The sequence below is a fragment of the Salarias fasciatus genome, chromosome 17 (genome assembly GCF_902148845.1).
Source record: "Salarias fasciatus chromosome 17, fSalaFa1.1, whole genome shotgun sequence".
Classification (NCBI taxonomy): Eukaryota; Metazoa; Chordata; class Actinopteri; order Blenniiformes; family Blenniidae; genus Salarias; species Salarias fasciatus.
The window spans coordinates 14,310,759-14,326,630 of NC_043761.1; the positions used below are offsets into that span (position 1 = coordinate 14,310,759).

The window sequence follows — 15,872 nt, forward strand, 5'->3', positions numbered from 1 at the left end:
ATATTCACAGTTTTCACATTTTTCCTACAAATATAAAGTAAAATCAAAGTAACAATACCTTGTACAATCAAGCAGGGGGTGCCTGGCAGCTCCTGTGTCCTGTGTACATCAGCGGTAGTGGCACATGGCTGTAAAATAGGATCCTTGTTTCATTACATCTGTTGCAGCAATTTTATACTTACTTATGCAATCACTGCATGCTTATTGATCTTTTTAACAACTCACATCAGTCCCAAGCATGATGGAGGTTTGGCTCTTTGAAGCATGCCATCAGGTGTAGAAGGCCTAAAGACAAACACCCTGCAAGCCGTTCATGGATCAAGAAATACCTGGAAAGAAGAAGAAGAAGAAGAAAAAAAAAACGCTGACATTAAATTAGCCTTTGTGCTGCTCGACTGAGAATTTCACATGCAAGACGAAAGAGAAACGGAAGCTAATGTTAGTGTGGGTGGTTTGCATCGCATCAAACCACTATCTAACTTGCTCACGTTACCGAAGCCACAGCCTCAAATCAAAATGTGGTGCAAACAGTGACACTCAACGTCCCTTTAGCGCACACAGTTACTCAACCAACTAACCTGTTAATCCTCCGTGTGGCTGTCCCTCGCAGCCTTCGGTGAGGTGGCTGTTACACTCATTTAAAATGTCAATATAGTGAACGCAAAGGTGGAAAACAAGGCAACATTCCATCTCTTGTTCTGCGGGTGGGTGGTATTAAGTCCACGCACCAACAGTTTTGACATATTTGAAAAAAGCCGCGGCAGGTCCCACAATTCAGTGCAGTTCATGTAATTTGCTGTGTTTTTGCGTGGAGAGTCTTAATACAGTATTTTTCACTGAATAACACAATAAAATGCTGTGAAATCCCAGTAATAATTAAAACAACAAATAACACAGTAGTTTACTGTGATGGCACTGTTTTATAGTAAACTTCTAAGTTACAGTGTCATACTGTGAACTTTAAAGTTAAATCCTGTAAAGTAATAATACTGCAATTTAGAGTGAAATTTTTACAGTTGATTATTGTGAACTCCTGGTAATTTTTTTACAGTGTGGGATTAGACTGTTGTGAGACAGGCTAGTTTTGCCCTACTGATAATGTGTTGTTGCAATAGTCAAACTACATCCATAATAATCATAATAATCATACAGTTCTGCCTCTGGGTGGATAACTGCTTATATAATATGCTGTCAACCACCTTGGTCTTATGGTTTTGCATTATCTTTCAGCTTGAGTCTGTCCTTGCTGATTTCCTTATTGAAGCACACAGCATCAGGATGGTCAGATTTTGCACACAGATTATTTGCGGACAGACTTAATTTTGAAGTCAAAATACACATTGCGCAGTAAATAGTTCTACGCTGTGTAATCGTGACATTTCCTGAACAAACACAGATAAATGTCAGTTGATTTTCAGTCTTGCTCCCTCCCATTTTCAGCACTTCTCCTTTTCTCTCAGGCGCTTTTACGCACGGCTTCAGGACGTGTGTGTCGGAGAGCAGAGAGCCATGCAGGTCTGAAGTGTGTGAGGGTCTCTCAGCTGAAGCTGCCTCCCTCCCTGGAAGATGGTCCTGCTGCTCGGTCTGCTTTTAATCCTCTGTGGAGCCCCGAGTCTGTGTCTGGAGGAAGACACATCCTTTCTCTTGGATGGGGACATCCGTCACTTGGCCGTGGACAGTAACACGGTTTACATCGCCACTGAAGAGAAACTGTACCAGCTGAACCACGACCTGACCCCGGTCCACAGTCTGACCCTGAGAGGAGTCCTGAATCCGGACACGGAGGACTTCTACAGAGTTCCTGCTGCCGCTGACTGGAACGCAACTTTCAGGGTCAATGTTTTATTACCGTTTGAGAAGAATCAGTCTGTGATCAGCTGCGGTGTGATCGATGGAGCGTGTGGATACTGTGAGATTCTGGACCTGAACAACATCTCCAACATTCTGCACAAGGAAAACTTCCAGGTGGGACCAGCCAAACGCAGCAGCGCGTCCGTCGCTTTTCTGGTGACCCTGAAGAAAAACCAGCCTCGCAGTGTCTCTTATATTCTGACTGCGATACAACAGGACGGGTCTGGAGAGGAGAAATGTCCCTCTGATTCAGGAACTGTAACCTTCACAACACTGAAGACACTTCCAGCGGGGGGATATTTTCTCTAATGAGGCGTCTGGCGTACCCACCATCCAAAGTAAAGGGAACGTGGAGTTCGTGGACGGATTTCAGATCAACTCGATCATTATCTGCTCGCCAATGAGCCATCAGGCGCTCAAAACAACCACATCCGTCTTTTTAGACTCGAAGACACATTAAATAAAAAGGGAGACTCTGAAGTCTCTGGTGGGAGCTGTCATCTTCTCTGGTAGACATGGCAGCAGACTGCTGGCCTCCTCGGTCGTCCCAGGTGGTCAGAGGCTGTGGAGCGGCGTGTTCAGTGTGGATGGAGGACAAACCAACACCAGCTGTGGCTGTTTGACATCAGTCCTGATCTCTCAGAACATAGCGTGAGTCACTTGTTTACTTTTAATGGGTTTCACATGTTCAAACAAATTCAAGTCAATGGGGTATTTTCACAGCTTCACTACTTCCTGAAAATAGCTGTGCACATTCATTTCCTGTCTTGCATTATTGGCCAAACTGATTAAACCAGGTGTGTCTGGTTTAGACTGCTGCAACAAGACACACCTGGATTTATCATTTTGGCCAATGATGCAAGACAGGAAATGAATGTGCACAGCTATTTTCAGGAAGTAGTAGAGCTGTGAAAATGGCCCATTTAATATTTTGTAATGTTATAATAACAATGTGACAGTCAATGCTGATCAGAACAGACTATCAAATTTGATGATTTTTTCAAAAGATCAGTCATATGTTTTTATATTCAGGTTTATGTGATCATCAGACCCATGATCAGTGTGTTTCTGTTTGAAATTTCTCTGTAAAGTTACAGTGAAGTATTAGGTTTTCATTAAAACCAAAACAGTATCAAACATTTTTAAATCACTAAAAAGTATAAATCCATTACATGTTTGTTTCTTACAATCCATTCTTCATGCTGAGCAGGATCTAAGTTTACATGGTCTGCTCCAGATGTTGTGGAATTTTGTGGCACAGAGCCAAAAGATGAGGAGTGAAGGTGCACAGAGTCTATCCTGGGTTTAGTTTCCATTAGTATTATGTTATAACAAAATATGTCGAAATAACTTTGAATTTGATGAACTGTTGCATTTAACACATTCAATGCTGAACAAACCTCAAATAATCCAAGTCTTGTAAAATGAAATCCATCAGAAAAATTAAAGGTTGTATAGAGGATTTTCCATGGAGAGAGAAATCCATCTATCCATCCATCCATTTTCTACCGCTTATCCGGGGCCGGGTCGCGGGGGCAGCAGTCTCAGCAGGGATGCCCAGACTTCCCTGTCCCCAGACACTTCCTCCAGCTCCTCTGGGAGGATCCCAAGGCGTTCCCAGGCCAGCCGAGAGACATAGTCTCTCCAGCGTGTCCTGGGTCTTCCCCGGGGTCTCCTCCCAGTGGGACATGCCCGGAACACCTCCCCAGGGAGGCGTCCAGGAGGCATCCTAAACAGATGTCCGAGCCACCTCAGCTGGTTCCTCTCGATGTGGAGGAGTAGCGGCTCTACTCCGAGCTCCTCCCTGGTGACTGAGCTCCTCACCCTATCTCTAAGGGAGCGCCCAGCCACCCTGTGGAGGAAGCTCATTTCGGCCGCTTGTATCCGGGATCTTGTCCTTTCGGTCATGACCCAAAGCTCATGACCATAGGTGAGGGTGGGAACGTAGATTGACCGGTAAATCGAGAGCTTCGCCTTTCGGCTCAGCTCCTTCTTCACCACGACGGACCGATACAACGACTGCATCACTGCAGCCGCTGCACCGATCTGCCTGTCAATCTCACGCTCCATCTGTCCCCCACTCGTGAACAAGACCCCAAGATACTTGAACTCCTCCACTTGGGCTAGGGTCTCTCCACCAACCTGGAGGGGGCAAGCCACCTTCCTCCGGTCGAGGACCATGGCCTCGGATTTGGAGGTGCTGATCCTCAGCCCTGCCGGAGTCCAACATGCACCGGGAACAGGTCCGACTTACTGCCGGCAATGCGGACCAGACTCCTACTCCGGTCATACAAAGACCGGACGGCCCTTAGCAAGGGGCCCCGGACTCCGTATTCCCGGAGCACCCCCCACAAGACACCACGAGGGACACGGTCGAATGCCTTCTCCAAATCCACAAAACACATGTGGACTGGTTGGGCAAACTCCCACGAACCCTCGAGCACCCCATGGAGGGTATAGAGCTGGTCCACTGTTCCACGACCAGGACGAAAACCGCATTGTTCCTCCTGGATCCGAGGTTCGACTATCGGTCGGATCCTCCTCTCCAGTACCCTGGAATAGACTTTCCCGGGGAGGCTGAGGAGTGTAATCCCCCTATAGTTGGAGCACACCCTCCGGTCCCCCTTTTTAAACAGGGGGACCACCACCCCGGTCTGCCAATCCAGAGGCACCGTCCCCGACAGCCACGCAATGTTGCAGAGACGTGTCAACCAAGACAGTCCCTGCACATCCAGAGACTTAAGGTACTCAGGCCGAATCTCGTCCACCCCCGGTGCCTTGCCACCGAGGAGCTTGCCAACCACCTCAGTGACTTCAGCTTGGGTGATGGACGAGTCCACCTCTGAGACCTCAGCCTCTGCTTCCTCCACGGAAGACGTGGCGACGGGATTGAGGAGGTCCTCAAAGTATTCCTTCCACCGTCCAACAATATCCCCAGTTGAGGTCAGCAGCTCCCCACCTCCACTGTAAACAGTGTTGGCGGAGACCTGCTTTCCCCTCCTGAGGCGCCGGACGGTTTGCCAGAATTTCTTCGAGGCCGACCGATAGTCCTCCTCCATGGCCTCCCCGAACTCCTCCCAGACCCGAGTTTTTGCCTCCACAACCACTCGGGCTGCAGTTCGCTTGGCCTGCCGGTACCCGTCAGCTGTTTCGGGAGTCCCATGAGCCAGCAAGGCTCGATAGGACTCCTTCTTCAGCTTGACAGCAGCCCTTACTTCCGGTGTCCACCACCGGGTTCGGGGGTTGCCGCCACGACAGGCACCGGAGACCTTACGACCACAGCTCCGAGCAGCTGCTTCGACAATGGAGGTGGAGAACATGGTCCAATCGGACTCAATGTCCCCAGCCTCCCTCGGGACATGAGAGAAGCTCTCCCGGAGGTGGGAGTTGAAAGCCATGCTGACAGAGGGTTCCGCCAGACGTTCCCAGCAGACCCTCACAACACGTTTGGGTCTGCCAAGTCTGTCCGCTTTCCTCCTCCGCCAGCGAATCCAACTCACCACCAGGTGGTGATCGGTCGACAGCTCTGCCCTCTCTTCACCCGAGTGTCCAAAACACGCGGCCGGAGGTCAGATGACACGACAACAAAGTCGATCATCGACCTCCGACCTAGGGTGTCCTGGTGCCAAGTGCACTTATGGACACCCCTGTGCTCGAACATGGTGTTTGTTATGGACAAACTGTGACTAGCACAGAAGTCCAATAACAGAACACCACTCGGGTTCAGATCGGGGAGGCCGTGCGATCCAATCACCCCCTTCCAGGTCTCACTGTCGCTGCCCATGTGGGCGTTGAAGTCCCCCAGTAGAACAATGGAGTCCCCAGTCGGAGCACTGTCCAGCACCCCTCCCAGGGACTCCAAGAAGGCCGGGTACTCTGCACTGCTGTTCGGCCCATAAGCCGAGACAACAGTGAGGCACCTATCCCCGACCCGAAGGCGCAGGGATGCAACCCTCTCGTTCACTGGGGTGAACTCCAACACATGGCGGCTGAGCTGTGGGGCTACAAGCAAACCCACACCAGCCCGCCGCCTCTCACCGCGGGCAACGCCAGAGAAGTGGAGAGTCCAGCCCTTCTTGAGAGTTTGGGTTCCAGAGCCCAGGCTATGTGTGGAGGTGAGCCCGACTATATCTAGCCGGTACCTCTCAACCTCCCTCACAAGCTCGGGCTCCTTCCCCGCCAACGAGGTGACATTCCATGTCCCTAGAGCCAGTCTCTGTGTCCGAGGATTGGGTCGCCGGGCACCCTGCCGTCGGCTGCCACCCAATCCACACTGCACCCGGCCCCTACGGTTCCCTCGGTGGGTGGTGAGCCCACCGGAGGTCAGGCCCACGTTGTCCCTTCGGGCTGAGCCCGGCCGGGCTCCGTGGGCAAAGACCCGGCCACCAGGCGCTCGCTTACGAGCCCCAACCCCAGGCCTGGCTCCAGGGTGGGGCCCCGGCTGCGCCATACCGGGCGACGTAACGACCTTTGTTCTTTTTCTGCTCATAGGGGGTTTTGAACTGCTCTCAGTCTGGCCCGTCACCCAGGACCTGTTTGCCATGGGAGAGCCTACTAGGGGGCATAAAGCCCCCCGGAAACATAGCTCCTGGGATCATGCGGGCTCTCAAACTCCCCCACCACGTTAAGGTGGCAGTTCTAGGGGGAGAGAGAAATCCATGGCCTCGTAAACCAGACCCGCTCACTCCTCATCCACATTTGGATTTGGAGTTAAGCTCAGTCTGGATAGGAGCCCATTGAAACTTCTTGCAGGGGGTGTTGGTTACTCCTTTGACTGACAGCGCACTTCAGCCAATCAGCGCTTCAAAACAAATATGTCATCAAAATGCCTTCGCTTCTCTAAGGGTTAGCATTAGCTCATTAGCTCTAGCTTCCTTACACACAAAGACATGCGAAAATGCCTTTTCCTGTCAGAAACTCACCAGGCGCAGACTCTTGCTCTTGCTTGATTGTTGTAATTCTTGGTATTTTGGCTGTAACTTTACTTATTGCAGCTTTCAGACGATGGTTAAAGTTAAAGTCCGTTATCTCCGCTATGCGCAGCGATGGCGTCACTTCCGGTTTAGCCACCGGAATTTGCCAAAAAAATTGAAAACAAAAACCGGCAACGCTGATTGGCTCGGCCGTTTCAGACCCGAGTGAAATCCCCTTCTATGGGCTCCTACCCAGACTGAGCTCATCTCCAAAATCCAAACGGATGAGGAGTGGGCGGGGCTGGTTTACGAGGAGAAGAAATCCAGTGACAGTTACTCCTCTTTGAAATGCTGCGCATGCGTGACCCACACATACCCCCTCCTCCCCTGCTCTCTATGGAGGAACGCCTCCTCCTTACGCAGAAAGTAGCGTGTAGCATGTAGCAACTTAGCATCATAGCGTTAACACATAGCTACCAACGTGTCCTTTTGAACAACACAAAACACAGCGAATATAAGTAAAATCCTGTACTTGCGCCAAATCCTGTACCTGAGCCGTATGGCAACCAATCAGCGTGGCAGAATTCTAACATTGCACACCGTGGAGGAGCGCACAGGGCTCTTCCAGGGAGCGCAGGAGGCAGATTGAGAGAGCGAGAGAGAGGCGGGTCAAGCGAGCGCACAAAATTGTAGGTGCGCTGGCGTACTTCATCTTTTGCTCCCCTCGGAATTGTGGCACAAATGTAACGCCATAGACCCGTCCCTGCTCTCGGGTGGATCAGAGGAGGACGGGGAGGTTTGTGTGGAGCTGCAGGACTGGAGCAGACTCAGAGCTCACAGCTGATCTGTGTGTGGCTGCAGCCTGCAGGCGTAAACACCCCCCGCCCCCCTCCTCTCACTCTCCGGACTGTTTCATACAAGTCTTGTTTTAAGAATAAAACATACATTGTTTGTGGCAATTGTCTCAAGTCTACAGGTGAAAAGGTGTTGATAGCGGCAGCAGAGCCTATGGGTGGAGCGCGTGGGGGAGGGGGGGATGAGAAGGGCGTAGGAGCATGACAGTTACTACAAATGTAGAGAGGTTGATTGACACGTTAGAAAACCAATATATAACGAGGCTACCTCGTTATTGATTGGCTAAAGTAAGGTCCAGAGTTGGTTAATTTTTCTTATCTTTTTTTTATCCCGATAAAAGGGTGATTCTCTGAATTTGGTGCTCTTTGAGTTCTCTGAGTATTGAAAAATATTCCACAAAAAATTGTGTTTCTAATAATTGATATGATATATGAGTCTTTTATAAGGGTGGTGTGCCACACACTCTACACTGCAGCAGTCACACACACTTTATCCTATTATTATTTACTATGTTCAGAACACAGTCGCACTCAAGTCAACCTAAGTCAACAGTATTGTCACCTACTTTAAGAATTATGGTAACTTGCTTTAAATATATATATATATATATATATTTTTTTTTTTTAACAACGTGAATTTACATAAGCTGTACAAAAAATACCTTATTCTTACAGACGGCACTTGAAAAGTCCTGTACAATTCTACGTCCGAAGACAGTTCTCCTCAGACAGAACTGCATGACCTCTGTTCTGGCAGTGAGGCAGAACAGCTGGATGGTTTTCTTCATCGGGACTGGAGACGGGCAACTCATCAAGGTGAGTCCATCAAACTATACAGCTTGTCAGCATCAAACAGCTTCTGAGACCTTTTGAATCTGTAGCTCAATTTCATCTACAATGGCCGAGAAAAAAAAATTAAATAAAACTGCATGAAAAAGAGATAAAATGATGAAAATATTCTTTCTTCTTGAATCCGTAAAACTCTGTAACTCTTTTCAGTGAATATTGTTCTAGTTATTTAGGTTCAATTAATCCTTTCTTGTTTTATTAGTCACCATTAATTTTTGTACAGCCATCCATTCATCCATTTTCCGCCCCTCATCCGGGACTAAGTGGCGAGGGCAGCAGTCTCAGCAGGGATGCCCAGACTTCCCTGTCCCCAGACACTTCCTCCAGCTCCTCTGGGAGGATCCCAAGGCGTTCCCAGGCCAGCCGAGAGACATAGTCTCTCCAGCGTGTCCTAGGTCTTCCCCGGGGTCTCCTCCCGGTGGGACATGCCCGAAAAACCTCCCCAGGGAGGCGTCCAGGAGGCATCCTGAAGACGTGCCCGAGCCACCTCAGCTGGCTCCTCTAGATGTGAAGGAGTAGCGGCTCTACTCAGAGCTCCTCCCCGGTGATGGAGCTCCTCACCCAATCTCTATCTTTATTCTGTCCGTAAAGATCATGAACAGAACCTTTGCCAAAGGGCAGCCCTGCCGGAGTCCAACATGCAGCAGGAACAGGTCTGACTTACTGGTGGCAATGTGGACCAGACTCCTACTCCGGTCATACAGAGACCAGATGGCCCTGAACAAGGGGCCCTGGACTCCGTATTCCCGGAGCACCCCCTACAAGGCTCCACGAGGGATGCGGTCGAACGCCTTCTCCAAATCCACACAACACATGTGAACTGGTCGGGTGAACTCCCACAAACCCTCGAACACCCTAAGGAGGGTACAGAGATGGTCCACTGTTCCACGACCAGGACAGAAAACCGCATTTTTCCTCCTGAATCCGAGGTTCGACTATTGGTCAGATCCTCCTCTCCAGTACCCTGGAATAGACTTTCCCAGGGACGCTGAGGAGTGTGATCCCCCTGTAGTTGGAGCACATCCTCCGGTCCCCCTTTTTAAAAAGGGGGGACCACCACCCTGGTCTGCCAGTCCAGAGGCACCGTCCCCGACCGCCACAAAATGTTGCAGAGACGTGTCAACCAAGACAATCCAGAGACTTAAAGCTCGTGTCCGGAGTTTTGAAAGAGAGAGGTTTTTTTTTAATCCAAAGTCTCGAGGTCCAGCCCTCCCTCTGCTTTCATGAGCGACCAAGCCACGCCCCTTTAATTGTGCACGCTATTATCCGTCAGGTGAAAATGAGAGCCTCCGAGTCCTACAGCATCCTCCATGTTTAGCTGTTTACAGTGGATGTTCAGCAGACAGTGGATATATCCGAGGTAAGCGCGGCGGCTGCTGCGGAGCTAAGGGCCTCCACACACTACAGGATAATCGGGCCGAATTTTGCCCCGATCTTCTCCTCCCGATCGAGGCCGACAGGGTCCGATTGTCGGGAGTATGCAAATGAGTTCGGGTCCGATCTTCGTGTAGTGTGCGGTGTGTTCCGAGAGATTTTTTCCGGTCGGAGCCTCTCGGGAGGCGTCGGAAGGGGAGATCGGAGATAATGAACATGTTCAATATTTCCGATTGCAAATCCTGTAGTGTGTGGTGCGCTCCGAGAGGCGCCGATCAGCTCTGAGTAGAGCTGTCCACACCCTCGAAATAAAGCTCTCTGATTGGATGAACAGCTCCGTCTCACCAAGGTGCCGCTGATTAAAAACATCCACTCACAGCTGTCAGAGCTGGATGATGAATATATATCTGTGAAATATATTCACTATATGACAGTGAAACAGAAAAGCCAGAGCTCCTAAACTCAGCTGTGCAGAAAGTGATGGTTAATCCTGTCGCTCCTGGATGAACTGGATCCTCCATTCAGACCCAAACTCCGATCTAATATCTGCATCTCCGCCAGTCCTGCAATAATCCCAATGTTTTAATTAATCTCCGTTATTACCATCACGGAAGAATGGGGAAGAAAAAAATAATAATAAAAGAAAAAAAAAACTTTCCACTGATTCCGTGCCCTCAGAGACAGAGCGGACTATAATGAAACTTTCCTAATCAACGTATTTTTACTCTGATTTAAACTATCAAATCTGTGGACATGAAGAATGATTTAAGATATTTGATGATTTAAAAAAGATTTAAAAAAGTAGCTTTTATTTGACACGGTCTGCTAATAACTTTATTCTACTGCTGCACTCGAGACTCAAAAGTAAAAAAGAAAAACAAAAAAAACATACAAACAGATTAGCTAATAAGCTGAATTATTATTAAATGTAAATTATAATAAAATGATCTGAAACTATGTTTCCCTCTTCTAACATTTAAATTTTCTAACAAGGTGCTGACAGTCCGTGCTCCGTGCGCACGGCGGGTGGGGGTCTGCACTGAAGGAGCGATACCAATGTGAATGAATGAACTGAGGGAACGAATGAGTTCTCCACTTATTATTGAAAGTGGAGATGAATGTAAAAACAGCAATGAAGGGAAACAGCACGAAGTCACGTCGGACGACGTGAGATTTGGAGGAGTGAGGAGCCGATTCTCGGCTGAAGAATCTGCTAGTGTGTGTTCTGCTCCGGAGTGACACCACACACTAGAAGATCAGGAGAGGAAGATCGGGTGCGATCTGTCCTCTGCTGTCTTGTAGTGTGTGGTGTCTGAATCGGGGAAGATTGAAAAAATCCTGTAGTGTGTGGCCGGCTTAACTCTCCTCTGCCTGGGCGAGCGGCCGTGCTCTCTGGCTGCTCCACACTTTGATTGACAGCACGAGAATGCGGAAGCTCGAAGTCTATTGGCTGACACTGACCGGCGCTTTTTCGGATAACATGGGGGTCTATGAGACGAAGGCGGGGCTCATAAATACATTTTTATATTGCTTTATGCTAACATTATATTGTAGTATCGAACCAGACTGACACATTTAAGTTCTGTTGAAAAATGATATATACGTTGGAAACGAACGGAAACTCCGGACACGAGCTTTAAGGTACTCGGGGCAAATCTCATCTGGCTCCGGTGCCTTGCCACCGAGGAGCTTACCGACCACCTCGGTGACTTCAGCAAGAGTGATGGACGAGTCCACCTCTGACACCTCAGCTACTGTTCCCACGGAAGATGTGGCGGCGGGATTGAGGAGGTCCTCTAAGTATTCCTTCCACCATCCTATAATATCCCTAGTTGTGGTCAGCAGCTCCCCACCTCCACTGTAAACAGTGTTGGTGGAGACCTGCTTCCCCCCCTGAGGTGCTGGACAGTTTCTTTGAGACTGACCGATAGTCCTCCTCCATGACCTTCCCGAACTCCTCCCAGACCCGAGTTTTTGTCTCCACAACCGCTCGTTCTGCAGTTCGCTTGGCTTGCCAGTACCTGTCAGCTGCTTCTGGAGTCCCACAAACCAACAAAGCTCAATAGGACTCCTTCAGCTTGACGGCAGCCCTTACTTCCAGTGTCCACCACCGGGTTCGGGGGTTGCCGCGAGGACAGGCACCGGAGACCTTACGACCACAGCTCTTCGACAATGGAGGTGGAGAACATGGTCCACTCGAACTCAATGTCCCCAGCCTCCCTCGGGATATGAGAGTAACTCTCCTGGAGGTGGGAGTTGAAAACTCTGTTGACAGAGGGTTCCACCAGACGTTCCCAACAGACCCTCACAACACGTTTGGGAATGCCAAGTCTGTCCGGTTTCCTCCTCTGCCAGTGAATCCAACTCACCACCAGGTGGTGATCGGTCGACAGCTCTGCTCCTCTCTTCACCCGAGTGTCCAAGACACGCGGCCGGAGGTCAGATGACACGACAACAATGTCGATCATAGACCTCTGACCTAGGGTGTCCTGGTGCCAAGTGCACTTATGGACACCCCTGTGCTCGAACATGGTGTTCGTTATGGATAAACTGTGGCTAGCACAGAAGTCCAGCAACAGAACGTCCCTCGGATTCAGATTAGGGAGGCCATGCAATCCAATCACCCCCTTCCAGGTCTCACTGTCGCTGCCCACGTGAGCGTTGAAGTCCCCGAGTAGAACGATGGAGTCCCCAGATGGAGCACTGTCTAGCACCCCTCCCAGGGACTCCAAGAAGGCCGGGTACTCTGTACTGCTGTTCGGCTCGTAAGCCGAGACAACAGTGAGGCACCTATCCCCGACCCGAAGGCGCAGAGATGCGAACCTCTCGTTCACTGGGGTGAACTCCAACACATGGCGGCTGAACTGTGGGGCTGTAAGCAAACCCACACCAGCCCGCCGCTTCTCACCGCGGACAACGCCAGAGAAGTGGAGAGTCCAGCCCTTCTCGAGGGATTGGGTTCCAGAGCCCTGGCTGTGTGTGGAGGTGAGCCCGACTATATCTACCTGGTACCTCTCAACCTCCCTCACAAGCTCGGGGTCCTTCCCCCCCAACAAGGTAATAATCCATGTCCCTAGAACTAGTCTCTGTGTCTGAGGATCGGGTCGCCGGGAACCCTGCTGTCGGCTGCCACCCAATCCACATTGCACCCGGCCCCTACGATTCCCTCGGCGGGTGGTGGGTCCGCCAGAGGGCCAGCCCACGTCGCCCCTTCAGGCTGAGCCTGGCCGGGACCCATGGGCAAAGGCCCGGCCACCAGGCGCTCTTCTGAGCCATAACCCCAGGCCTGGCTCCAGGGTGGGTCCCCGGCTGCGCCATACCGGGCGACGTCACGGACCTCGATTGTAACCTTATCATAGGAGCTGTTGACCTGCCCTTCGTCTGGCCCATCACCCAGGACCTGATTGCCATGGGAGACCCGCCCTAGCTCCTGGGATCAAGCGGCCACTCAAACTCTCCCACCACTTTAAGGTGGCAGGTCAGGGGGGAGTCTTTGTACATATTAGTATTTAAAATGACTTGTTATTATTTAATTCTTATCCTGTCTTGTTTTTTTATTCAACTTTCTTTCTATTTATTCTGTGTGGATCAACAGGTGAAGCTTTTTTCCTCTGGGATTAAGAAAGTATTTCTATTCTATTCTAAAATGTCAAAATTGTCTGAAAGATGCTGTAACAGAAGGATGAGACGATTAAAATGAGGAACAACAAAAGTTGAAAATGTATCAAAATGGTTTTCATCCTAAATTGAAATTAAAAATTCATTAATGCAGCATAAGATACAGTTTTTGTGTTCAATGATTACATCATATACTGTATGACACTTCAGAAGCTGTGCTCTCCTCATTTTAAAAGATAAACAAGTTCTGTGACCCCAGATAAATTTGATTTGGTGGAAAATTAGAAAAAAAGCAGTTTTGGTCATGAACACTGTGAAACCCCTGATGTAGACTGATGAAAATACATATTGAAAAACTCATACTTTCTTATTTTTAGGCCTGAAAATGAAACTTCTGTCCTGCCTTGTTGCAATCTTTTCACATCGTGATTTTTGTGTCGCCAGATGAAACCGTCTACAGTATATTAAACACAATAACAGTCAAACCTGTTTCAGTTCAGGGCTCCATGAAACTTAATTTGATCAAGAATGAACCAGCTCAGCAAAATGAAACTATGATCAGAAATCACCACAGCTCGGAATATTTTCTCTTTATCTTAGTGCAAAGAAGTTTAATTCTGTATCTTCTGACAAAAACTTGAAAAAGTTGAAGTTTACTCAGAAAAAAGACATAAAATTTCAAACCTTATGTCATTTGTTAATGATGCTTCTTTATTCATGATAAAGGAATCATCCAGAAATCTGATCATACAGCAACTTTTATTAAGTTCTCTCATACTGAGTTAAAGTTGATGCTCATAAACCTACGGAGCCTTTTCAGATCAGATCAGACAACAGACACATTTGAGGACTGACACATCCCTCGCTCTGACTTATCACAAACCACATCCTGTGAACGATGAACGATTAACAGCTTTTTAAAGACTTCTGAGAAAAACAGGATCCAGTTTGAAGTTGAAGTTTCTTCCTCAGAACATTTATTGACTCTCACTCTTGTCGTCAGCTTGCTGTGGACAGGAACTATACACCACCTGTCCCAGAGTGCTCTACATGTCCAACCAGGACCGCCGAGTGTTTCCCAGAATGCACCTGGATCCAGTGGATCATAAAACATGTGTATGTGCCATTTCAAACGAGGTAGATATTGATGGAACTGTCTCACACAGCTTGTAATAAATAATTTTCCTTTGCATTTGGTGTGTTTTGACGTCTTCTTCAATGTTCTTGTTTGTAGATGAAGCGTGTGGCTGTAGCAAAGTGCAGCACACACACAAATGTCCAGGAGTGGTGGACTGCTCAGGATCCATACTGTGTGTGGTGTGTCTCCAAAGGAAGGTGAGAGAAGAAGCTTCTGGAACAGTTTCAAGCAGTCATGAACTTGGTGAGAACATGTGTTTCTTTCCAAAGCTGCACCTTTGAAGATGACTGTGAGGACTCCCACTGGCTGTCCATTCCTGATGTCTTCCAGCAGAAACTGATTTCCCACAAAGTTGTTGAAGACGGGACTGGACAGGTTCAGACCAGATCACACTCTGAGGACTGAACCAGCTGGAGCTCCTTGATTCACCACTCATCTTCTGTTCTTTCTCTCTCAGCTCACTCTGACATCCAGACTCATGTGAATGTGAGCAAAGAGACGCGGTTCGCCTGTCAGTTCTCCACAACTTCTGGGGAGCTTTGTAGCCAGGATGGCCTTCCTCCACAGTTCCCACAATGCACCTGCATCCTGTCTAAGCAGACCGTCCTCCTGAAGGTGATTTGATAGAAATGATGAAGGAAATGCAAACAGACACGATATTCACCACCAGTTGACTGATCTCTTGTCTCATTACATTCTGTTCACATTAAAACATATTGTCAGTTTTCAAAATGATGAAATGCAGATCATGTTTCTGTTCGACAGGCCTGCTGGTCACTGTAAAGATGGCGCTTGGCTCAACAAGTCTGACCGAACAACTGCAGTTAATGCAACTGTTCTGATATGGAGTGGACCACCAACCCGAGTCTTGTATGTCATTCACTCACACAGCAGTGGAGACAGCTGCAGGGGGAACATGTTTCCACACCAGTAGGAGAGTTTTGAAGATTAAAGAGAGAGTTAAAGAAGATCATCAGTCAGATGCATCACTGATAATGGATTTGATCCTGCAAAGTTGCTTCCATTAATTTAACTTCAATTTACAGATGCATGGTATTGAAAGAAAATTTGATTAAGTTCGTGTCATCTTTTCTGTAGAAGTACTCTGTTTGTTGCTGCAGTAATTACCTTTTCGGTCTTTCACAACACGACTGAAACTCCACTCCAACTATTTATTTGCTGAATTCTGAACTGACCTGTTGACAATTAACTGAATAAACCTGAAGAGCAGTTGGCTTGTATCTGCTTTTCTTGTCTTTCGTGGGTTTCCAAGCA

The 15,872-nt window shown here is 48.6% G+C and overlaps 1 protein-coding gene across 1 annotated transcript in view; it reads left to right on the forward strand.

Annotated features, from left to right (window-relative positions):
• Nucleotides 1-1,477: 1,477 nt before the first annotated feature.
• Nucleotides 1,478-15,872, forward strand: part of LOC115404653 (plexin-C1-like) — a 34,599-nt gene continuing 20,204 nt past the window's right edge. The window contains exon 1 of the mRNA XM_030114056.1: nt 1,478-1,900. Within this exon, the coding sequence (XP_029969916.1) occupies nt 1,567-1,900 (334 nt within the window). The 5' untranslated portion in view covers nt 1,478-1,566. The remainder of the gene's footprint in view (nt 1,901-15,872) is intronic.